We start from the raw sequence: 26,206 nt of genomic DNA, 5'->3' as shown, positions 1-26,206 counted from the left end.
GAATCGTTGTAATGAATAGATTATTAATATTTAATTATTATAATATACTTATTGGTGATTTAAGATTTTATTGGTCAAAGTTCTGCATCAGCATGTGTGACATGTGATGCGTGCTAAACTCCAATTAGGCACTTACAACCAAGGAAATATAAAAGTATATGTAGTACGAGTAATATAGAAAAGAGGGAGCCCCGTCAAACTTAGATCAACGAAGTTTGTTAATCTAGTAGTCGAATTGTAAATAAAAACAACAATGCAAGCTCAAGTTCATATGCTGAGTTAGATCATCCCCTTTTTCTCTAATGAAATAAACCCGGCCGTCACCGCCACCTTCCTCCATCTTCTCACTAGTGAAGCACCATTTCCTCCGATATCCTCCATTTCCTCTCCAAAACCCACTACCGCCACCACTGATCTCCCTGTTTCCTAGTCGAAACCCATCATCGTCGCCACCTCCATCTCTTCGTCAACTTGCCTATCAACCATGAAGCACATCTTAAACGCCACTTCGTGGCTGTAAATTGTCCGTCTTACAAAGAGACACCCTATTAGCAGAGTGTGTAAAACTATAAACCGACCCGTTAAAACAAAAAGACAAAGCATTTTCGGCGAGTCTGATGGCTTTGTCGCCCCTTCTCCTACTTCTACCTCACTACCTACATTAGTAACTCAAACAACACCCTAATAGCATTTTTAGTAGTAAATGACAACTATATCCCCAACTTAATGAGAATAAAGTCAGATATACCCCTTGATATATTTTACTTAGCTTGTTTATAAAAAAATATAAACTTATTTTTATTTATTTTTTTTAATTTTTTTTTTAATTTCGTACCTTCCCAGCCCCTAAATCCACCACTTCAACATCGTCGTTGTCAAGACGAAGAGAAGAGCATTTAGAAAAAGGTCCTCAGCCATAGTGTCGGAGATCAGCATCGGTGATGGAGGTCAACTTTCTTTCGAGGAGGAAACCCTATCTTGCAAGGGAGAGCGTATGGGTTTTTTTTTTTTTTTATCAAATTAAATAATTAGGATAACTACTTCCACCCTATAACAATTGTGGATAAATCAGCCATCAGTTTTTAAGAAATAAAAAGTACTGTACTACGTAGATAAATTGACCAAGTCTTGGTGGAATGGCAAAGCTATCCCTTATTTATTAGCTGAAATGACCATACTACCCCTTGATTTACATCTTTTTGTGTATCAAGCTTATAAACTTATTTTTCTCGAATTAGAATGAGGTGAACTGTAAATCCTTTTCATTAAATTAACAAAAAGAGGGGCAAAACAAGCTGCATTGGTAGATAAAATGTACAACAATGGACATTTAATCTGTCCAGAACAAAGTTAAGATCAAACAAGATACAGACTCACCATAAATACTCTAACCTGTATACCACTATTGACTTCTCAAATTAAAATAAAAAAAAGTCTAGGTGTTAGTAGTTAGCTACGCAGCAGGAAGAGGAATAGGCTTGACAGCACTATGGATACGTCGGAATGCTGTTCTAACTCTTTCCTTCAGCCCTTCATTCTCACTCTCAACATCACCACTCTGTTTGTCAAGATAAGCCACATTGTTGTCAACAGTGATCACCAATCTCCCATCTTCACCCAACTTCACATCTCCAAACAGTGATACCAGAAGTGCATGGGCAACCTTCTGCATCTTCTCCTGACTTTCTTGAGTTTTTTCAGACTCTGAATCAACCACTACTTTAGGCATCTCTTTGCTCAAATTTAGAACCATAGCCACTATTGAATCTGAAACCATGTCGCAGATTGGATCAGCTGACCAATGGAGGGATACATGCTTTTCTGACTCCTGCTTTATAGTAACAGAATCATGTACCCGTAATGTTGGAACATTAGAATCTTCATCAACCCCAGATTCAACACTCTCATATATCTGCTTTAATCTGTGCTTCAAAACACCAAATGCACCAGAATAAGGAATGGTAATCCGTTGGTTAACATTAGCTGTGCATAGCTGAGAAAATAAGTGAAGATCTTCTGGGGCCATAATCTGGTAAGTGAAGCCTTTCTTCACCAATAAACCACTCACAGTTTCACCAACTTCAGGGGTTTTCTCAGCGAGCCTTCCTATGGTTTTTGCCATTTTTTCAGAACTAAAATACATTTCAACAGACTGGCAGTTCTTAGGAGACATAATTTTGGTATTCTGATCAGAAAACAAGTCGATGAGACTCTGTTTAAGCCTTCCCATTTGAGTAGCCTCTCCATGAACAAGTATTATGTTGGGAGGCATAAGCTCTTTAAGGAAAGCACTTGTTTCAGAATAATCAGCATGAGCAGAGAAGGATATGTAACGGACCTGCATATTAAGAGGAGCAGCAAGACCGTTCATCAGGGTCACTTCCTTTGGTTCGTTTAAGATGGTTTTGGCCAACGTCCCTTCAACTACATACCCAGGAATGACACATGTATTTTTCTTGTCTGTACACCACTTGTCAAAAAGCTGTCTGGACAGCCCACTCTGAAGCCCACCTGGACTTGCCATCACCACTGAGGGACCGACATCATCAAAATTCTCAATGCTCTTCAGTGGAGATATGTGCTTGAAGTCAAAGGGGTTTGAACTTTCAAATTGGCTGCGGATCCTGTCATTCATAGCATTTATGTAGGTCTGATAGACAGCCATGCATCTTTTTGCAAGAGGAGAAGCATAATATATGGGGATGTTGTGAAGCTCAGGGTGATTCGACCAATACTCATCAAGAATTAATAACAGTTCTTGAGCACGACCAAGAGCAAATGCCGGAATAAGAACACGGCCCCCTTGGGCAACAGTAGAGTGAATAACATCAGTGAAGCGTTTCTCTCTCATGTGCCTAGGTTGATGTAGCTGAATACCATAAGTGGATTCAATTATACATATGTCAGGAGAGAACTCAGGAGTCTCAGCACAACGTAAATGTCTGTCTTCTTCACGGGAATAATCACCAGTATAAAGCACTCTCACTCCGGCAATGTCCACCATGAACATGGCTGCACCAAGGACATGACCGGCAGTATAACACCAGAAACGAATTCCATTTACTTCTAAAGTTTGATGAAAATCAATAACCTACAGATGATATGATACATTATCAATGTTGACCATATCACTATGTCAGAATGCATTTCAACATAAAGACTCTTAAATACGCTGCATGGGAATGTCTTAAACAAGTCATCAATGGACAATATATGGGTAGAGTGAAAAAATAAAATCAAGCTAATAACATGCTATGATATTTCGCTACAAAATTAAGTAATCAGATTCATTTTCCCCAGGTAATTATTCATGATGTGATTGATAAATAATGGTTGTTTTACAGTTCCATCCTACAGCATGCTTCCTCAAGATGTCCATGCTTCAATTCTTTTATAGGGGAACTTAATCATGCACAAAGAAACAAATAAAAAACATGGATTCGCAGCACAAACAAAGCTTAGAGAGATCAAGAATATTTTATTTATATTGTCATTATTTTGACAGGAGATCATGATGAATGTATTCTTACTGCAACATTGCTAATCACTGTTGAGTGTTAACTAGTAACTTCCAAATGTGAAGTGAAATGTAGTAAAACACTAATTTTACAATTCCAATATAAAATTTAAATGATTCTATCTAACACTTAAGTGATAGACCCAAAATTGGGCCAGCCCATTAAGGTTTATCACCGTAGGTCCAAGAAGAGTCAAGCTCACGAATTGGGTCCAGGACACAAACAAATCAAACACAACGGTAAACCAGCAAGAGCAAGCAACAGAAGTGGAGGAACAAGGAGAGCAGTAGCAATTGTCAAGGAAGCCAAATTGGGAAAGAGACAAGCTTGAAAAGGATGAGACACCACTTTGTAACCATGGCAAAAAGATTGATGTTCCCTAAGCTTTGTAAGTCAACTAGTATTAGTTTTAGGGTATATTGGAGCTTGAGTATAAATTGCATGGTATGTAGTAATAGCCGTTTTATCCAGAAAATTGTTGAGAGAATTCTCATGAGAGTTGTAGCCTAAAGCTACTTAGAGATTTATAGCCTCAAGCTATTGCTATCTTGTAATCTTTTGACCTTCCTGTCTAATCAAATTACTCAAGCTTAACCTTAATTTGCGTTAATTAGTCTTAATTACATTGTGTGAGAAGCGGTTCTTGACAACTTACCATTATTAACACGATATTTGGATAGAAAGATTTGAAGTTTAAGGGAGGAAAGGCCGAAAGGGAAAGTAAGGGATTAATTTTCCATTGTTGGATGATAAGGGAAAAGGATTAGAGGGATCCATTTTCCTTTATCATTTAATAAATCATATCCCTCCATTCGGGAAATTTTGAGAGGAAAATTGAAGCTCACTATTTCCACCCCTCACTTCCTTTTCTCTTCCCTCGTTTTCCCCTTCTTTTCTTTCCCTCTACAATGCTATCATCATTTCAAACTTACATTCACATTTCCAATAATACTAGAATTTTGGTGGTTTTGTCACCTTAATTCAAGTGCAAAACTCCAAAAAAAAAAAAAAAACTTAAATACTACCCCCTATATTATCTTTTATTATTTATTACTTCCTCTGTGTTTTTTAGATTCATCACCTTCTAAAACAGGGAGTTTCAATATAGATCATCACTTTCCTTTTTAATTAATAAACTCTCTTTATCTTTCTCCTATCAAATGGGTCTATTATTTTCTTTTCCTCTAACTCTCTCATCTCCAAAAATAGTGTAGGAGGCCGCAATTTTTAAAGTAATGCAACTAAAAAGAAATGGAGGAAGTAGTGAGAATTGAAAAAAGTTAATATTCTGAAGAAAAAAAACATCCATAACTATAACTCCAAGCTCCAACATCTAATTTATTAACATTTGTATATATTTGTGAGCAAGAAAAGGGGTCTAAATAGTAATTTAACCAAAAAAAACCAAAGTGCGTCATATAAATAAGGCCAGAGGGAGTATTGGTACTTTTTTCAAGTTATACTTAGGTTTCTGAATTAGTATAACAAAATGCAAAAAAGCTAGTACAGCAATAATGATAAATAAACAATAATAATAAACAATGATAATAATGACAATGGCAACAGTAATAATATACTTCCTTTGTTCTTTTTAAGTTGACACATTTCTTTTATGACGTATGCCAATGCGAAACTTCAACCATAAATATCTTTCAATGAATTAAACTTATAAAAAGTTGGGCATTTTGAATATATGCAACAACGCGAATCTAACAAAATGCCACATGAGACATGACTATAATCTATCTTAAGCATAAATCACAAAAAGATTGTTAAAATTGTGCATTTGAAATTTTGAATAGCATCAAAAGTTAAAACGTGTAAACTAAAAAAGAAAGGAGGAAGTATATAGAAAAGCTAAAACAAGCCAAGGGGAAAGGGTTGAGAAAGACTATTAGAAGGCATAGGTAAAAGATAGCATGCAAACAGAAAATATATATAACACATAGATGACATAGTCCATTAGTCCCCTAGTTAGAAATGAAAAATATATTTTTTAAAAAATCTGTTAAGACTCTTAGTTCTTCCGTTGTTCCAGAGAACAATTGCCCTAAGCACCGTAAAAGGCCTTAAGCGTGTTGTAGCTATAATGTTGGCATTCATGACTTAAGACACCATGGATTCAATCCACACGGCTACAACTAAGTACCAAGATGGTCAAAAGAAGTTACAGATACAAGAAGAGCTAACCCGTAAGAAAATGGGTAAGTTGGAAGTCGAATAGCCAGTATAAAATCCTATTTGCCGGTTAATTATCTGTTAGGAAAAGTAAGCCATGTGGAACTCTATTGACTATGAAAGTGCGGTGACTAGTAGATCATTATTTCAATATAAGTTTATAACAACACCATCAATTCAATATGCTTGAGGGTGTTTGGATAGAAGAGGTTTGGGGCAAAAAGAGAGGTTTGAACTTTGACTAACTCAAAAACCTGTAATATGAGTGTTTGGATCATTGGCTGCGGGGATTATAAAGTTTTGAGTTCAAAAGGCTAATTTTGAAAAAGCTACTAATATCAGTTTTTTGATGATAGGTTTGTGGCAGTTAAAAAGATATTACTCTTCTATCTTAAAGCTGATCAAATAATACTAATACCAAGTTTGTTCGAACTAATATTCTAATAATAGCTAAAAATATATGATATATCCTAACTGATCATTTTACACAATTAAATAGTTATTAGCTTGCAGCTATTTACCAAACACTTTTACATAAATAGCAAGCAACTAGTCAAACCAAACTAGCTCATACAAACATCTAACAGGAGTCACAGCTAACCTTGTTGCCAAATAAGGCCTTCATCTTCAGAAAAGCAATTAAGATACTAAACTAATTTTTAAAACAAAGACGGAAAAAAGAGGCAATTCCAAAACAATGATAACATTCCTATGCAATTTGGAGAGAAAACCAACCTCAATTCTGTCCATAGAACGAAGAATATCTTGCTCATCAAACAGCATGTCTTCAACTGAAACTTTGCTGACTTTGACATAATCAGACAAAAGAAGTCTGTAGATAGCTTTAGTTGCATGAGTCATATAAACTTTGCCTTTAAATGTAGTCTGATAATAGAAACAGAGAATGAGTTAGTACAAGTAGAGTGTCCTCTGAAGTATATAATTACAGATCAAGCAAACACAAACCTTTTCCAAGAAATATGGAAGAGATGCAGCATGATCCAAGTGAAAGCTGCAGGTATGATGCGGGATCAATGGAATGAATCAAATATTTAAAAATAAAAAAAAAAATAAAAAAAATAAAAAAAAAAAAAAAAAAACAACAACAACAACAACACAGAAAAGCAAGATGCAACCAAACAAAAACAGGAGTAATAAGAAGAACACTGTAGATTTTTAAGTAGAATACAACACTGCTAAGTTGGTTGTAAGGTATAGAGAATGGCCTATTATCTTTAGGCCTTACCAACAAGACAACAATTGGACAAAGGTAGAATTCAACGCATGCAAATACCTTAGCAAAATTAAAACAAAGTTGTATGTCTGAACAAATCAGCTGAAAAAGGAAAGAAAAACATACTGAGTAATCAGAAGGACGTCAATTGTTGAAGGATCAATTTCATCAAAGTAAGGCAAAGCAGCCATTCCAGAATATGCAGGGTGAATGCCACAGTCAAACTGGAAGGAAGATAATGAATGATTTAAGTAACCAAAAACGAGATAAGGTATTAACATTTAGTCCCGCTAACAGAGTAGAAGTTTGTGAGCAGTCTATACCATTACAGTCTTCCCTTTGTAGGACATATAAACACAAGATCGTCCCACTTCACTTCCAGCGCCTAATGGGGTTATAATAAGTTGATCTCCTTCTCTTGTGGCTGGAGAATCGCGTTTTTTCAGCGATGATGGTGGCTGACCAGTTGACGCCATATTTAAATCCTTCAACAAGGACAACAACGATCATATAGTGTTTTAAAACATCACATAATACTCACTTCAAACTCAAACATGCAACAACTATAAACCTTCCCATTTGTTTCCATTATATTTCCTTTCGATTCAATACAATAACCGCACTCTCGGGGATGACATGGTAAGAATTTGAAACACTATTCTCACTTACTTGCTACACTACAGAATGAATACTTCAGCCAATTCCTACAAAGCCCGGTTTTCTATTCAATACAATATACAAAGCTATGACATTATGCATATTGGCTAATCTCTAATTCCAATCCAAATTTTTGACCTAAATTCATGTAATATAGGGTTCAACCCCGAAAAATCAGAAAGTCTTGAAACCAATCTTTTCTAAAACTTAGGTGTAATTAAGCTGAAATCAGTGTTTGTAAATATACAATTCTACTTCTACTATCAATAAAAGTAGACAACAACCCAAAATTATGAAAACATTTTCATTCATGCATTTCACCGAACACTTGGTGTGCAACTCAAATAATGTAGTTTCCTAAGCTCAAAAACAATCAAATATAATCATTAATATCCATTACATAACAACAGTCCATATCGAATCGTACTCAATTTACAGCGATAAACCCTAATTAGAAAACCTAAGTGATCGAAAATCGAAGCATAAACTTACCAAAGCAAATGTAAGTGGTGGAAGTGGCGGTGAAAGCAATGAAGAGGTGATGGTAGGTTGTCGACGGCAATGAAGACGGTGGTTTTTGGATGGAATGAGATGAAAGAGAGGAGAGAGAGAAGGAACCCGCGGTTGAACAGAAAAGTAGGCTAGTAGTGCCGGGCGCCTAGGGGAGTTCGGATGAAACTTTGGCTGAGGGTCTGTTCCGAAGTGATTCGAGGTGAATTGAATTAAATTGAAATGAACGGAAGTGATTAGAGGTGAATTGAATTAAGCAAAAATGAACTGAATAGAACTTAATTAAAGTGAAGTGAAATTAAGCGGAAGAGAACAGACTCTAAGTTTCGAATTTGCTACGGGCAAAATTTTGTCCTCTATTTGTGTTAATGGTTAAAAAAAAAAAAAAAAAAAAAAGCCCCGGGTAATCTCTGTGGGCATTTTGGTAAATAAATCGATAAGTTTATCCAGTCATCATAAGATTCATAACTGTAGGACCCGCTTTTATTGAAAAATTTATTGATTTATTTATCAAAATGACATGTGGTAAACAATAATTGTGTATCTCGAACATGAACATGTATTTGCCTATAAAAAAAACGATCCCGCTAACGGGCGCCTTGGGGCGTTAGTTAAGGTATAAATATTTAGGAAAAATACATTTTAATAATCCCAACTATGGGCGATTTACCTACAATAATCCCAACTAACGTTTATTCTACAATAATCCCAACTATTAGGTCAGTTTTCCTCAAGCAGTCCCAAACCGGTCAACAAAAGTCAACAACCTATTATTGAAGGTTGTTTGACACGTGTCAGCGTGTGAGTGGTTCTAAAAAAATTAAATAAAAAAAACAAAAAACCAAAAAAAAATCCGGCAGCCACCATTCCAGCCCTTAACCACCACCTCCACCTCCTGCTGCAACCCTAAAACACCACCTTCTCCAGCCACCCACGCCGGAAACGACTCCCAAGACCAGCCGCACCCCCGAAATCGGCCAAAACACCTAAACTTGGCCGTGAAACCACCAGCAGCGGCCCTAAATCGCACCAAAATACCTTTGTGCCACCGCAAAACACTAGGGCCAACCCCCAACCCCTCGAAAAATGGCCATCCGTCTCCCCTAACCCTCAAAAACGACCCTCCTTCTTTCCCCAACCCTCGAATTCGCCCCCATGGGAAGTTTCAAGGGTGTAGGAAGGGAGGAGGAGTGGTTGATTTTTTTTTTTTTTTGAATTGATTTTCCGGCGAAGGGGTTGTAAGGGAGGAGAGTGGTTTTAGGGGGTTGGGGTTGATCGGGGGTGTGTGTTTCGAGGGTAGGGAGGGCCGACCGGCCGTTTTCGGGAAGTTAGGGAGGTGGTCGGCCAGTTCCAATTTGCTGTGGGTGGCTGGGAACGGCGGTGGTTGGCTGATTCGATTTTTGTTTTTTTTTATTTTTTATTTTTTTTTTTTTTTTTATTTTTTAAATTTTTTTTAAATAAGCCAATCATGTGATGACATGTGGCATTTAAAAAACAACAAAAAAAAATTTTACCCTCTCAGCAAGTAACCGGTTTTTGGGACTGCTGGAGGAAAACTGACCCAATAGTTGGGATTATTGTAGAATAAACGTTAGTTGGGATTATTGTAGGTAAATCGTCCATAATTGGGATTATTAAAGTGTATTTTTCCAAATATTTATATATAAGTTATCAATTTATTAATTATTACTCATTTAATGTGATTATATGTCCATAAAACAATGTAGCAGAATCAATTTTCAATAGATTAACATTTAATGCTACTTTTCATTTAAGATATTCAATTCTCCATGATCTCATATATTTCCCATGAGTAAGACAAGGATACAAGAGTAGTATTATTATTAAGAGTTTACATTTTTTTTTTCCTTCATATCATCTCTCTCTTTCTTTTTTTTTTTTTTTTTTTTTTTTTTGGTGTGAAGAAACACTTCATAGCTATTGTAAAATGTAGTTATTTTTTCCCCATTTTTTCCATTATATTGATTCTTACTCCAAAAAAATATGATTAGAAGTAATAATAGAAATTAGAATACCTTAAAAAGTGCATAAAAAAGAAAATCAACAACAATACTCAGTATCTTAGTGCATAAAAAAGAAAATCAACAACAAAACCTTAATATAGTTCTCATCTAATATTTGACTAAAAAAACAGGATTCAAATCTTCGCTACACGCAGCAACTTTGTTCTTTTTTCTTGGTGCATCATCTGTAATATTTGCATTCTCTTTATCCATCCAACAATTGTTTGCATAATGTCCCGGTTTCCTACACTTAGAACAATGTCTTGTTTGTTTTGCCAACTCTTTTCCACCTGTTCCAGGAAAACTCCGATACCGTGATGTCTTGGGGCGAGTAAAGGTTTACCGTCCAATTCAATGCCTGCACAGTCAGCACAGATTAACTAGCCCGGGGGGTTATCCGGGAATAACCGCTCCGATGCTAAAGTTAGTGATCTGGAGAAGAGAGAATGAAGAGAGAGAAAGTGATTATCTAGAGAGAGAAAGAAAAAGATTGTACCTTGTTATGAGAATGCGCCTGGGTATATATAGGGGGAGAAGCAAGCTGGTGCCACCTTATGACGATCGGTGGCAAACCGACCTTATACATAGCAGGTGCCTACGTGGCCGAAAGCAGCTCTCCACGTGGCCGAGAGGAATGCCGTTAAGAGTATTCGGGTTTAACTAATTAGGCATGTGAAAGATTTTCTTTTCGGCCTATTTACACTTCTGTCGGCAATATCCCGTACAACTAGCCCCCCAAGTGAGGACGTCGGTAAAACCGGTGTTCTCACTTTAGCAATTCAAACTGAAGACCGTTAGCAGTGAATGGGTTTGAAAATCAAGAATCTCGATTTTGCTCCCAAAGTGAGCCAAGTACCGATAGTACTTTGCTCAGTTGACGCAAATGGACCTGGGTAATCAAAAAATCTCCGATTTGCCCCCATAGTGAGCCAAGTATCGATAGTACTTTGCTCAGTTGACGCAAATGGACCTGGGTAATCAAAAAATCTCCGATTTGCCCCCATAGTGAGCCAAGTACCGATAGTACTTTGCTCAGTTGACGCAAATGGACCTGTGTCTTAAAAAATTAAAAATTCTCTTCTTTTATTTTTTATTATATTTTTTATAAAATTTTTAGATAAAAATTTAGGAAACATAAAATATTTGCATCGTACAATTGGAAATAGGCGGGAAGTTTCCAAAATTGTAGTGGGACACGTGTTGCGAATTTAAGGGAGTGCCTAGTAATGTGTCGGAATTATAACCGTGGGATGTCATGCAATAAATGTCAAATCAAAAAAGTCATTCGCTGAGTATATATATGAGAAAACGAACGGTTGATTCTTTATCTAAGCTTTCAAAAAACAAAATTGCGAAGTAAGGAACCTCCATCGCGTTTTTTCGTCGTCTCCAAATTGCAACCCAGTGTACTTTGTTAAAATTTTGCTGAAGCTGCGGCAATTTCTTCACTTCAGTAGTTCGGTGGCTTGACTAGTACTTTGTAGAGGTAAAAAACTCAACCTATTGTCCCTGTTTGTTATTTGAATTTTTGGTGTGTTTCGTATGCGTGTATGGTGGGTTTTTAGGTATTTTGGTGTTTTTGTGTGTTTATGCCTGAATCTGTAAAGAATTATACTACGGGTAAAGCCATTGTGGCTGAACCGTTTATACCCTTGTCCTCAGCGCCCGAGAAGGAATCTGAGAAGTTTTGTTGGCGTTTTAGTACTACCTTGTTAGAAGACGTTGACATTGTGGAGATTGAATCCATCAGCATACTTGACGAAAGTGACTCAGACATTCTCATTGACGAGTACGGTTCTAATCTTGGGAAAATAAGTGTTAAAAATTCAAAAATGCCGAGGACCAAGCGCCCAAACATCGGCTCTGATCAGGCCGAGAGTTCCCTTAGACGTCCTGGGAAAGAAGTGCTAGAGGAAGCCGAGACAGAAGGGTCTGATGTTCGAGCTGAAGATGTTGCCTCCGTTGAACGGAGTATAAAGTCTGAAAGAGAAGAGGGCGAGGAAGAGGGTAGCAGTCATGGAGAAGAGGAAGAGGCAGATGAGGAAGACGAAGAACTCAGTGTCAGCAGTGAAACGGATGAGGAAATTAATGAGGACATCAATGTCGGCGAACAAGTAATTGCCGAGGAAAGCCTTGATGAAGGCTATAACTCAGAAGATGATGATGCCGTTTATCGGCAACCGTTGCAGCTCTCTGATGAAATCAAGGTTACTCAGGTAACGGTAGATGAAGCTTGGTTAAGAACAGCTGCCGAGAAGAACTATTGCGGTGTCGGCAAGAGATTTTTCCGCCTTCCTGATGATTATGTTCTTACCCTTCCCGAGTCGGGCAGCACTGTTGCTGATTTCCCAGAAGGGCATATTGCTGTTTATGCTAAGCACTTTGAGTTTGGTCTACGTTTTCCACTTCATCCTTTTATTGAAAAAATATTTAAAGCTTGGAATGTTTGTATTGCACAATTGACACCAACAACAATTCGTAATGTTGTGTCATTAGTTTGGGTCATGATTTATATGGACTTTCCGTTAACGTTGAATTTGATTCGCAAACTTCACTGGCTGAAAAAAGACAGCCAATCTCCAGGCTGGTGGTCTTTGTACACTGTTAATGGTAAACTTACAGTCTGGCCGAAATTGACCAGCTGCAAAATGTGGCAAAAACAATTTTATTTTGTTAAGGTTCCTGACACCTTTGCTTTGCGAAGGAAATTCTATCTACCTCATACTAGGTTTGATACAATTAGAGATAGGAAGTTAGGCATTCTTGAACGGAAAGCTTTTCGGTTCTTTGATTGCATGTATATTAATGAAGGTAAAAAGGTTAAAGTTGTTCCTAGAGAGTGGCTGCCCAACTGTAATTATATCCTGGGCAACGCTCCCCTGTCTCATATCGGTCTCTGCCATACTGATGCATATGGTATGATTTAAACAACTATTTTTAATCATAATTAATTATTCCATCTCGTCTTTTCAAATTTGCTTTGTTATCTGTTATGATTTATTGCTTTTGTAATACCTTGGCTACTCATTGAACATTATTACTTCTTAGTATTTCATTGGTATGTCCGTTATCCTAAATAATTCCATACCTAGGCTGACATCAATCTTATCGTTTTTACCAGGTCCTGAGAAGTTAGACAACGAGAAGTTAGGTTTGCACCCTGACGGCAGCGTTAAGCGGCAGTGCCCACCTAATCCTAAGGGTAAGTTTGACACCCTGCCCAAGTTTGCCAACCGTGCTCAGAAAGGAAGACAGAGAAGTAGGCAAGACATGACTGCATTGTCAAAACCTAAAGCAGCTGACGGGCAGTTTATACTTCCTCTTAGGAGAGGTGGCGGTGCCGGTAGATCGAAAAGGGCAAGCTCCGCCAGTGATAGAGAACAGGCTAAGAAGCCAAAATCTACTTCAGCTCCTGACCAACAAGCCAGCCAAGCCAAAGATTCAGCTGCAGAGACTAGGGTGATTGTAAACCTGGACGAGGATGCTACCGGTGCTGAGTCTGAGGCTCATGGTACCGACATACCACGTCCTCCGCCCATTATGACTGAAGCTGAGAAGGTGATCTCTATATCGAGGGAAATTCCTTTACAGCGCACTGTTCTATCTGGGTCGGCTGGCCCTACTGCTTTCGTGCCGGCCTCTGTATCGGACTTCATTGAGGTCCCCCATGTGAGGATTCCTGAAGAAGTCTCTGATGAATTCCACGACTTTCCTGTCGGCCATGCCAGTGAGCCTTGGCGCCCTTCTCTTACCGTAAATAGGGGTGAATCCGTCTATGCTGATGATCCTTCATCTGGCGGTAGTCTCGGGTGGAGAATGCTAAAAGATCTTCCAACTCCAGCCGATAGACCTACTGGCCGTTTTGCGGCTCCTTGCGGTCAGATGATGAATGATATCCTCAGGGTATGAGTTTTATCGGTTGTTATTACATTAGTACACATGATAATTTATTTTTCTGTACTTCATTTTACTATATACACTTCATTTTACTATATGCTATCTACATTTTTATGCCGATAACGATTTTTCTTTTTGGCAGACTGTCAACTCCGCTGTCGGTGTTGTGCATATGTACAGACATTAACAACGACAGGCCGACAGAGCGGAGGCGGTTCTTAAAAAGGCCGATGAGGAGCGCCAAGCTCACAAAGATGAGATTGATGGGAATAAAGGCAGGCTTAGTAAGTTGGAGGAAAAGCTGATCGATCATAACAACTTACGAAAACAGCTTGAAGATCAAACGCAGCTAAAGGCCCAGATTGAGGAGCTGCAAAAGAAACTAGAGGCCGAGAGCGCAGATAAGCAGAGAGCCGAGGATGAACTCTGACTTGCTCGGTTGGAGAGGCCTCTCATCAAACGTCGTGCCGTTAATCAATTTCTGAGATCTGACTTGTATAGAGATAAATTAGTTGACCGCTATACCGGCGGTTGGGTTGCTGCTCATCGGTGCGTTTGTAAGGCCGAGAACTGGGACGAGGATAGGTGGCAAACGGTGGAGGATGCTTACGGTGCTGACAGCCATCTCTCTCCTACCAGCTACGAAGAGTCATATTTTGAGAATCCTCCCGTCCTGGACACCATAAAAAACCTTGACCCTCACAGTCTTCCCGACGAAGATTTTGACGACGCCTTTCTCGCTACTCCTCCTCATGAGGACGCTGCAAAGAAGACGTCGGCAACTAGGGATTAAAGTTTAAATCGGTCATCGCCGGTTTCATCATGCGGCTCTTGTTCTCGTAAAACTATTTTGAAAAACACTTGTCTATTCTGACATATTTTAATGCTTCTTATTTAGGGAATATGATAACTTGTTTAAAGCACCTGTTTGGTGTGTGTATATTATTTTTTGGATTTCGTATTAAAATGTTTTATGACTGTTTCATATGATTGTTCTGTGCTGTCGTCATATTACTGTACATTTTCCAGTTTTACTAGCGTGTGTTCAACTGCTCTCGTAAAAACTGATGCTGATTTTGCTTCCTTCTTGCTTTATTTTCCCAAAGTTTGTTATCGATAATTTTGTGGTTTTATCTGCAACCTTTGGTGGACCGAGCAATGGAAGTGGATCAGACTGTCCATTCAACTCGCCTTTAGGCGCATTAGTTATCCAACCATCTCATTACTTGAATGGGTGTAACAGCTAACTAGGCCGTCTACACTTGCATATCGAAAGTAAGCACATGGTCCCATATCGTCTCACAAAATGATGCTTGTATATATATTATTGTTGCCGATATAAAAAACGCACCAAAGTACAGCTATTTATGTTGAAAATCTGTACCTTATGAGCCTAAGTAGTTTGCCGGCTATATCTATAACAGGAAAAAGTTTTAACTTAAACTAAAATTGTTTACACATAATACTTCTTAAGCACAGCTGCGTTCCATACATTTTTTAACGGTTTCCCTTCTAAGGTCATAAGACGGTAGGAACCTTGTCTTACAGTTTCATAAACTTGATATGGACCTTCCCAATTGGCAGTAAGCTTGCCGTCGATGTTTCCTTTCCCTGTTGCTGCCGTCTTTCGCAGTACTAGATCCCCGTCTTGTAATGGCCTGTAGTTGACACGTTTGCTATAGGCTTTGCACATTCTATCTTTGTAGGCCGCTGACTTAATTTCTGCCGTCAGCCTAATTTCTGGTAGAAAATCCAGCTGTTGGCGTAATAGTAGGTCATTTTGATCCTCGCAGAAATGTTGAACTCGAAATGTGGGGAGCCCCACCTCTGCCGGTATCACCGCCTCTGAGCCGAAAGCAAGGTTAAAGGGTGATTCGCCAGTTGTTTCTTTTGTTGTTGTCCTGTTTGCCCATAACACTTCAGGTACGAGCTCTACCCACAAGCCTTTGGCGTCCTCTATTTTCTTCTTCAAACCGTTTAAAATCTGCTTGTTAGCGGCCTCTGCTTGACCGTTAGATTGAGGATGACAAACTGCAGCATAGGCGAATTTTACTTTGTATATGGCTAGAAAATTCTTAACTGGGGCGCAGTCGAACTGCGAGCCGTGATAAAAAACCATCCCCATCGGTAACCCAAACCCGGTGAAGATGTTTTTCCAGATAAACTTCTTCACCTTATTTGCCGTTATCTTTGCTACCGGCTCGGCTTCTATCCACTTCGTGAAGTAGTCTATCCCCACTACCAAAAACTTACGTCCTCCTGTGGCTGAGGTGAATGGGCCGACAATATCCATTCCCCATTGTGCAAATGGAATAGGGTTGAGGATAGGCGTTAAATCATTAGGGGGTTGATTTATTGTCGGTCCATACTTCTGACAGTTATCACATTTTTTGGCGTAGGCCATTGCGTCTGCATTCATTGTCGGCCAGTAGTATCCCCTTTTCATTGCTTCTAACGACATTGATCGGCCGCCTGAGTGATTTCCGTAATCGCCCTTGTGTATTTCTTCTATTAACCTCTCAGATTCATACGCCGTTAGACATCTTCATAACGGTAGGGAAAAACCTCTTTTGTATAACATGCCTTGAAACATGACGAACCAGACACTATCTTTTTTGATTTTTTGTGCTTCATTTCTATCTGTCGGAAGTACGTTTTGCACCTTATAAGCCAAAACATTATCGTATCATTCATGGCTCCTTGCTACGCAATTCACCTCTTTTACTACTTCCTTGTCTATGCTCCTTTGATGCATGGTTTCAACCATTACTGTGCGTTCTAAGTCGTTAAGGCTCGAACTCGCCAATTTTGCTAGTGCACCTGCTTGGGTATTCTCACCACGGGGTATCAGATTGATTTTGAAGTGATCAAGCGTGGTTACTATACTTTTTAGCTGGGCCAAGTAAGCTATCATCGTTGGTTCTCGGGCTTCGTAATCGCCGCTGAAATGGCTGGCTACTAACTGTGAATATGTGAATATCTCCATCCTTTTTGCCCCTGCTGTTATGCATAACTGAACCCCTGATAGCGCCGCTTCATATTCGGCCTCATTATTAGAGGCCTTGAATTTGAACCTTATTGCGTATTCAAATACGTCCCCCAGTGGAGACGTCATGATGATACTTGCCCCCGATCCAGTTGAGGCCGAGGAACCATCAACTGACGCTTTCCACGTGCCGACTGCATCTTCCTCTTCAGTGTAGGAGGTTTCAACTATGAAGTCTGACAGGGCCTGAGCCTTGATCGACACTCTGGGCTTATAAATCAACACATACTCTGATAGCTCAACTGCTCATTTCAGCAGACGACCTGAAGTTTCCATTTTTTGAAGAGATTTCTCGAGTGGTTGATTTGTCAAAATTTCGATGGTATGTGCATCAAAATATGGTCGCAGTTTTCTTGCCGCTATGACTACTGCATACGCGGTTTTTTCAATTAGAGGGTACCTTCGTTCTGCTGCATTTAGCACGTGGCTAACAAAATATATGGGCTTCTGCATTTTCTTTCGTTCTACTAGCAGTACTGCCGCTACCGTTTTCGGGAAAGCCGAGATGTAAAGTTGTAACGTCTCTCCCGTTTCTGGTCTGGCGATCGTTGGCAGTGATCGCAGGTGATTTTTAACGGCCTCCAGCGCTTTAATTTGCTCTACCCCCCAGACAAAAGTCTTGTTCTGACGGAGGATAACAAAGAACGGTAACGCTTTATCGGCTGACTTGCTGATGAATCTAGTCAGTGCTGCCATTCGACCGGTTAACTTTTGTATGTCTTTGATGCACTTTGGCTGTGGAAGACTGAGGATAGCTTCAATTTTATCGGGGTTTACATCTATTCCCCTTTCACTGACCATAAATCCCAAGAACTTTCCAGATTTGACGCCAAACACACACTTCTCGGGATTTAACTTCATTCGATATTGTCGCAGAGTATCAAAGGTTTCCTTCAAGTCTTCTATATGTTCCGTAGCTAAACGGCTTTTTACAATTGAATCATCCACGTACACTTCGACATTTCTTCCTTTTTGGTTTGCAAAAACTTTATCCACCAACTTCTGGTAAGTTGCCCCTGCATTTCGCAACCCGAAAGGCATGGCCTTGTAACAAAAAACTCCGGCATCAGTGATGAATGCCGCTTTGTTCCGATCCGGCGGGTAAAGGCTGACTTGGTGATATCCGGAAAAAGCATCCAAAAAACTCAGTAATAATGCATGGCCAGAGGTCGAGTCGACTAGGCGATCAATTCTTGGTAGGGGATAGCAGTCCTTTGGGCAAGCTTTATTTAGGTCTGTAAAATCAACACACATCCTCCACTTTCCTGACGGCTTTTTCACCATAACGACATTAGCTAGCCATTCAGGGTATGTGCACGGCTCTATGAACCCTGCCGCTAACAGTTTGTTAACTTCTGCCTGTATTGCTTCAATTTTTTCAGTGGAGAAGCTCCTTTTTTTCTGTCTCACCGGCCTAGCTCGCCTATCCACGTTTAGCTTGTGTACCATTATTTCTGGGTGAATCCCTGGCATTTCGTCGGCTGAGAAAGCGAAAACATCGGCATTCTCCCTTTGGAGCTCAACTAGGTGGCATTGCATCTCGGTGTTCATATGAGATCCGATTTTTACTGTGCGATTTAACACCCCTGGCTGCAATTCAATTTCAATAGTTTCTCCTCCTAGTAATGGTCTAGGGACAGTTATGGGCCTTGTATCAAAGTTTGTCATTGCCAAGTCATGGGCTGCTTTAATGCCGTTACGTAGCATTCCCTTGCCATTGTCTTGTAGGGAATTATAGGTACTACGCAGCGGAAAAAAAAAACATGAATCATATTCATACAGTACCTAATCCCAAGATCTAATGCATAACACATAAAGAACATATAATCGTACCTTTGAAGCGTGATTCCACGTGTGATTGAGCAAGAACATTGGGAGATAAAGAACCTCAAGCGTGATTCCTCTACTTGGTCCACGGGCACAGATTAAGACCTCCACTAATGCTAGTTAGTTGCAATTGAACCCTTCAATTGACCTTCTATGGAGAAGTGCGAGCAACGAACCACCATAAACCACCACGAACCACCACACGCGCCACCAAGGGTGGCCGGCCGTGAGTCCTAAGGGGAAGGAGAGGGAGCCGTGAATTAGAGAGGGAATAAGGGTTTTGGGATTGGTTGCCTTGATGTCAAAATTCACTGTGTGTGAATTATGACTACTTGCTTGCAACCCTAGGCATGGATCTCATTTATAGATCTCATCTCTAAATAAGAGCCCATGTCAAAAGCCCAAAACTTATTTCCAATCTAACTATGCTAGCCCAATCCATTTCATGATTAGTTAATTGCTCATGAGGCCCATTAATGGGCCTCTAACTTGCTTAACCCAATACCCTTGTGTGTGACCTCATAGGATCCATTCTAGCGGGCTTTGGACCATTCGACTAGCCCAAAGATCATCTCTCATAGTCTAGCAACAGATGATGACGCCCCAAGAGAACGAACTTATTATCTCCATAATAGTGATCCTTGATATATCTAGTAATTGCACTTATCGAAGACACAACTCCTTCATGTCTGACTTCCTCTAATACGTTCTGTCTTGCCGGCATTAGAGACATATACCATTGTAAGGTGATATGTGGAAACAACAGCTTGTGCATCATGAATTAGTGGTCGGCCAACAATGACGTTATATGCTGACGGCACATCGACAATTAAGAACTCGGTCATTACATCTCGGGCCGTTGGTCCTTCTCCGATTCTGACTTGCAGAACTATACAACCTTCAAGTCTAACGGTAGAACCATTAAAGCCAATAACTGGGTAAGACAATGGTGTTAGGTATTTCCGACCTATCATCATTGCATCGAATGCCCTTGCGAACAAGATATTCGCCGAGCTACCTCCATCTATCAGTACACGCTTGATATCACACCCGCTTATCGATAATACCAGCACTAATGGGTCATCATGGGGAAAGACTACACCTTTGGCGTCGGCCTCAGAGAAAGATACAGAGGGAATATTATTTGGCCGAGGTCGTTCATCTATCCCTAATGCATTTACTATGTGCTTATATTCTGATAGACTTTTCTTGGCACCGTTAACAGATCCTCCATGTACCGGTCCTCCAGTACCTCAATGGTGATTTTTCGTCCAGGGGGTGCAGAGCCCTGCCGGTAAACCCTGGCGTTATCTTGCCGGTAAACGTCGTCTTGTGCTGACGAGTCTCCCGGTTTGCGATACTCTGTCTGTCTTACCGGCTGATAACCCTGCCGGCTTGTACCTGCTTGCGACCGGTATTGAGATAGATGTCCTTTTCTAATAAGATCCTCGATGTTCTCTTTCATTTGGATACATTCCTCAGTGTAATGACCGACATCTTTGTGGAACATGCAGTACTTCTTTGCATCTCGGCCTTTCGTTATCATTAGTGTTGGCCGACTCCAGTCCTCCTTGTGTTGATTTATAGAATAAATAGCTGCTCTGGGCGTGTTCGATCAGTTGAGTATAATTGCTATACCGTCCTAGGCTTCTAGCCGGTCTATTTACTTTTTGTTGATTTTGTCTATTGACCCCTCCGTAGTTCTCGGGCGATGATTGAGTATTTTGCCTCCGGGACGGCTCCACTAACGCTGTTTGATTTCCCGCCTTTAGAAGTTCCTCACTCTTAATATAGTCATGGGCTTTATTAAATGCTGCGCCGAGATTGGGAAAAGATTTCTGTGCCATATACTTCTTGAAATCGCTATCAGCTAAACCATTCATCAAGGCCATGACGGCTATTTCCTGTTGTAGCCTTGGTATAGTGTTGGCCTCGTTATTGAAACGCCGAACGAAGTCCCTCAATGACTCGTCCCTTCTCTGCCTGACGGACATAAGCTCTCCTGAAGTTCTATGTCTCGCGCTGTTTCTTATATACTGACCCGTAAATAACTTAACTAGAGTATCGAAGCCATCTATGGATCCAGGTTCCAAATTAGTGAACCAGTCCGACGCTGCTCCGACCAGTGTTGTAGGAAAGACTTTGCACCATACAGCGTCGGTTTCTGTATACAACAACATATGGCTTTCAAATGCCGCAATGTACCTTTTTGGGTCACCCCTTGCCGTCATACGTGCACGACGGCATTTTGATCTTTTCCATTTGTTGGTCAAGAACTTCCTGTGTGAAGGGTGACGTCCTCGGACGGACTATAGTTCGAATTACGTGTCTCGACGGCCCGCTGCTAGCCTCCTGCCGGTACGATTCGGATTCACCCCTATTCACGGTTTGCGTGAACTGTCGTTCAGCTGGCACTACTGTCTCCTGGGGTGGTGGTCGTGGGGTAGGTTGCGGGTCAGCTTGATTGAACTGATCTTCAAGATTAATGACTACGGGCTTTATCTGCCTATCCCGGGGCTCCTTCACGGCCGCTATCTCGGCTTCTTTTCTCTTCCGGGACATTGCTTTCATAACCTTAGCTGTTATCTCCAGCTCTTCTAGAGTGAACTCTCCCAAGGGATCAGGAGTTGTGGCTTGAATTCTTTCCGGTGTCCGCGGTATATTCGTAGTGTCCTTATGCAATAGGTGGGTCTCATCCTCCACCACTATCTCGGGCATACTGGTGTTTGGGGCACCGCTGTCATAATTTCGGTTTTCCGTTGCCGGTATTAACGTAGTTTCATTGTCTCCTTCCATGACTGTTCGAGGTCTTTTTGGACGATAGAAGTTATTACTATCCCCTCCTAGCGCCAATTGTTCCAGGAAAACTCCGATACCGTGATGTCTTGGGGCGAGTAAAGGTTTACCGTCCAATTCAATGCCTGCACAGTCAGCACAGATTAACTAGCCCGGAGGGTTATCCGGGAATAACCGCTCCGATGCTAAAGTTAGTGATCTGGAGAAGAGAGAATGAAGAGAGAGAAAGTGATTATCTAGAGAGAGAAAGAAAAAGATTGTACCTTGTTATGAGAATGCGCCTGGGTATATATATAGGGGGAGAAGCAAGCTGATGCCACCTTATGACGATAGGTGGCAAACCGACCTTATACATAGCAAGTGCCTACGTGGCCGAAAACAGCTCTCCACGTGGCCGAGAGGAATGCCGTTAAGAGTATTCGGGTTTAACTAATTAGGCATGTGAAAGATTTTCTGTTCGGCCTATTTACACTTCTGGCGGCAATATCCCGTACACCACCCACTTGCCGTTTATTTTTTGGTCGTCCGTTGGGCTTCGACTTTGGAGGACATGAAATATCATCATCAATTACTAACTCATTTGATTGTATAATTTGCTCATCTGGAACTTGATCAATTGAAGTGGTACTTCCATCAAGGCGCCAACGATTAGGAAAGTAAGTAGATGGAACTTCATGACAGTCCTTTTGAAGAAATACTCGCAGTATGTGCCTACAAATTATCCCTAAGAACTCATACTGCTTGCAAGAGCACATTGCAATGTTCCCATCCCAAAACACTTTTCATCGACTTTTTTCGTTTGCATAATATCTAACCGAGAAATCATACCCACTACTACAAATGATAGAATATTGGCTTGACCTGCCACATTCTTCCTTAAACTTCTCATAAGCAAATGGAGTGAGCACTTCAGAAGCTTGTTTTTCCAAAGGTGACTTGATTTTTAAAACATTTATCTTGCTAAATGCCAACATATTATCATGTGATTGTCGTTGGATAATCTCACGAACCGCAACATCAACCTTAAATTTAAAAAAGTTAATTATTTATACTACATCAAATAATATACTTAAAGAACATATATTTTTTTTTTCCAAAAAAATAAAATAAAATCTAGATAGGAAAAAAAAAAAAAAAAGAGTTTACTAACCTGTTTAGCAAGATCTTTTAAAGTTGAAGTAGACGAAACAAATCTCTTGAAGAAACCATTAATATACTCAAATCTTCCTGTAGTTCTCATTCCTCCAAAATAATAGCTTCGAAGGTATGATGGAGCCCAAAATTCTTTGATTTGGTATAAACCCTTAACATGTTTATTGTCAAGCAATTTGTATTTGTTAACAACAATGGGCCATTGATTCTCAAAATCTTCAACGGTCTCTAGCTTATAAAGCGTGTAAAAATCCTTACAACAGTCTTGATACTTATCACGCAAAATAAATGTGAACCAACAACTAAATTTTGAAGTGATATGCCATATACAAAAACAATGTTTAGTGTGTGGCAATTCTTTAGCAATTGCTTGGGTCATCCATGGATCTTGGTCTGTTATGATGGTTTTTGGTGGTTTCTTCATTGTAGCCACAAAAGTCTATAAGGAATAAAATCAGTTATTAAAATTAATCCTATATAAATTGTCATGAGTATATATGATAAGAACCATATATTAAATGATGATATATACTACGCCAAATGCTATTAGAATATCACATTATCACAACAATATCACATTATCACAACAATATCTCATAAATGGTCTAGTAATATATGATAAAATTTTATCTTAATATATATGATAATTGCTAACATGTAATACAATATGATAATTTTATCGAAGGTATGCTACGTTTGTTGTTATATTGTTAATGACTAGCCAAATATAAATATAGTTTGCCAATATTCGATTGATAAGGTAGCACATCAGCACATGTCTATCAACAAACTAAAAATAAGATAGCACAAGATTAAATAATATTTACCTTCATTAACCATTTAAAAGTATCTGTAGTCTCATTCTGTAGCAGTGCACATCCAAATAATATTGTCTTCCCATGATTATTAACACCGACAAATATTCCCAACGGCATGTCATATACATTTACTTTATAAGTAGTGTCGAAAACTACAACATCCCCATATTTATCATACCACTCAACTGATTGAGCCGGACACCAAAATAAGTGCTCCAATTTCCTCTCATGATCAGCTTTAACAACATATTGGAAGTTGGAATTTTCTTCTTTACAAGATTTGAAATATTGCAGTAGATTGGCTACATCATCTCCACAAATTGATCTTCTCACTTTAGTAAAAAGATTACGGATATCTTTTTCAAGAAAAGGTAACTCTCCGTGTTCTAGATTTTTTTCAAGCTCGAGAACACGAATAATTTGTCTCACTGTAAGACCGGCCTCCTTTAAGATAAGAATATGCTTCTCATCTTCTTGACTTATCATTCTATTTGCCGGAAGGAACCACACTTGTGATTGAGATAAAAGAGGATGATTATGCTCTTTTGTAAATGTAGTTACATGCCATTCTTCATCAAATATTTCATTGCATCTCCTCAATTTAATACGCAAATGAGCATTGCAATTACATCTAGTGGATACTCTCTTTCTTTGCTCTTTGTTTGGGTCAATTTCCTTTAGTGGTTGGCTTCGACTACGATGGCAATAGAAATCATGCGGATGATTTTACCATCTTGTTTTTTGGTTCGATCTTTTCGAATGCTAAAACCATGGAGGCGTGCATAATTTTGGTAGAATACCCATGCTTCTTCTTCACTAAGAAAAGTTTGACCCACAAATGGCTCAAGCCATAAGTTCGATTGATCATGATTTTCTTCTTCATATGATGAAGGTTCATTCAAATCAAACATTTTTTATTTTCTGTTTTTGTTTTTGACGATTTGTATTTGATGGAGGTTCATATGATAACCATGAAATATCAATTTTTCATGTTTATGTTTTTGACGATTGGAAGAACAGTGATATACATGTAAAATAACTGTCTTTTTTATCTTCCATGAATTAAGGAGAGTTATGACAGTAATTAATTTTGGTTTGCATTCACATTTCACATAGTACTCAGAGTATTTTTTTTTGGGACAATAAGAAATATTTAATACAATAGTAATAAATGTGAGAAAGACAATGCATCAAATATTGCTCTTATCTAGTGCCCCCGGGGCGCCAATTAGCTTTTGCCTAAAAAAAATGAGGAAGTCCCACTCAATCTCTCATGTATTATGCTATGTTTACTTCAATTTATGAAAATATAAGATTGAATAAAATAAAAAAAAATAAGTTATGACAATCTTCACAAATTCTTATACTCTGTATGTGGTTGGCCATACCGTGTGGTCAGTCGTCATAAAGATTATATCATATGTGTAATAGGGTTACTTGGTTTGTGTTAAAGGGGTTACTTTAGGGGAAGCACCGGTTACTCAATATGAGTAACAATTTTTGTTACTCAAATGACATAAATTGTAAATAATAGTGGATTTAACAATAATTTATTATTTTAATTTTGTTGTTGATCAGTCACCCTCCTTCCTCCCCTATCCTTCCTCTATCCTCGTCCTTCCTTCCCCTCTTCCTCCTCCCCCCTTTCTCAATTTTAATGGCAGATTTTCACCAAGAAATCATACAACAACCCAACACCACAGCAAACCAAGCCCACTATTTCCAGTGTCCCTTAAGCAGCTCCACCGTCGAATCAACGAAAACCCTAGGTAAAAATTAGAGAAATAAAGGGCATGGTTAACCCATAAGGGTAGGTGTTTAAAGTTTTCTTGTTAGCTTTCCCTCCTCCATTGAACCTGCAACCGAAAGTGACTGGACAACCATGGACAACGAAGCAACGTAACGACACACGATTCCGCAACAAAGGCTAACAATGAAGGCCGACTAAGCAATCAGAAACCTAGTTCAGGCTAAATTAGGCTAACAAGGAAGGTTGATTAAGTCACCAGAAGCTAATAACCCTCAAAAGCTACTTCTATGGTGAAGAACAAACTCCATGCTTCAATAGAGAATTTTAGGGCACTGGCAAAAAGAGGCATGAGAAACTAGATGAAAATGGTGAAAGCTGAAAAGGGGAAAAGAGGAAGGAAGTTACATTATTGTCCAAACTTTATTAAGTGAAAAGACAATTTTTACCCTTGAGTAACACAATTTGTTACTCATATTGAGTAACTTGGATTGACTCGTTACTTTGTCAGTGTTACAGGGGTTACTCAAACAGTATTACAGGTCTACTTAGTCAGTATTACTAGAGATAATTGGTTAGTGTTATAGGGGTTACTTTGTTTATTTATAAGTGGTCATACGATGTGGCCAACAACACACAAGACGGGTTGGACAAACTTTAAATGTTTAATTTTTTTTGACAAAACACACTTTGTTGTTTTATGTGCGGTTTTTTATCGCTAAATATCATTTAATTTTGTGCTGAAAAAAAATTATGAAAATTATATATTAAGAAAATCTATACTATATATGATACTAAAGTA

The 26,206-nt window shown here is 39.2% G+C and overlaps 1 protein-coding gene and 1 pseudogene across 1 annotated transcript; both read right to left on the bottom strand.

Moving 5' to 3' along the window:
* Positions 1-1,284: 1,284 nt before the first annotated feature.
* On the bottom strand, positions 1,285-8,283 carry LOC145560071 (cleavage and polyadenylation specificity factor subunit 3-I-like). Its single transcript, XM_081621329.1, has 6 exons — positions 8,080-8,283; positions 7,254-7,415; positions 7,057-7,154; positions 6,663-6,708; positions 6,432-6,581; positions 1,285-3,091 (listed from the first exon to the last, which is right to left on the bottom strand). Exons 2-6 carry the CDS (start codon positions 7,404-7,406, stop codon positions 1,454-1,456), a joined length of 2,085 nt encoding a protein of 694 aa, XP_081477455.1. The 5' UTR covers positions 7,407-7,415; positions 8,080-8,283; the 3' UTR covers positions 1,285-1,453.
* Positions 8,284-10,229: 1,946 nt separating this feature from the next.
* Positions 10,230-24,568, bottom strand: LOC145557885 (protein FAR1-RELATED SEQUENCE 11-like; annotated as a pseudogene).
* Positions 24,569-26,206: the final 1,638 nt, after the last annotated feature.

The sequence above is a fragment of the Chenopodium album genome, chromosome 9, assembly GCF_948465745.1.
Source record: "Chenopodium album chromosome 9, dcCheAlbu1.1, whole genome shotgun sequence".
Lineage (NCBI taxonomy): Eukaryota > Viridiplantae > Streptophyta > Magnoliopsida > Caryophyllales > Amaranthaceae > Chenopodium > Chenopodium album.
This window is presented reverse-complemented; position numbering and strand designations above follow the sequence as displayed.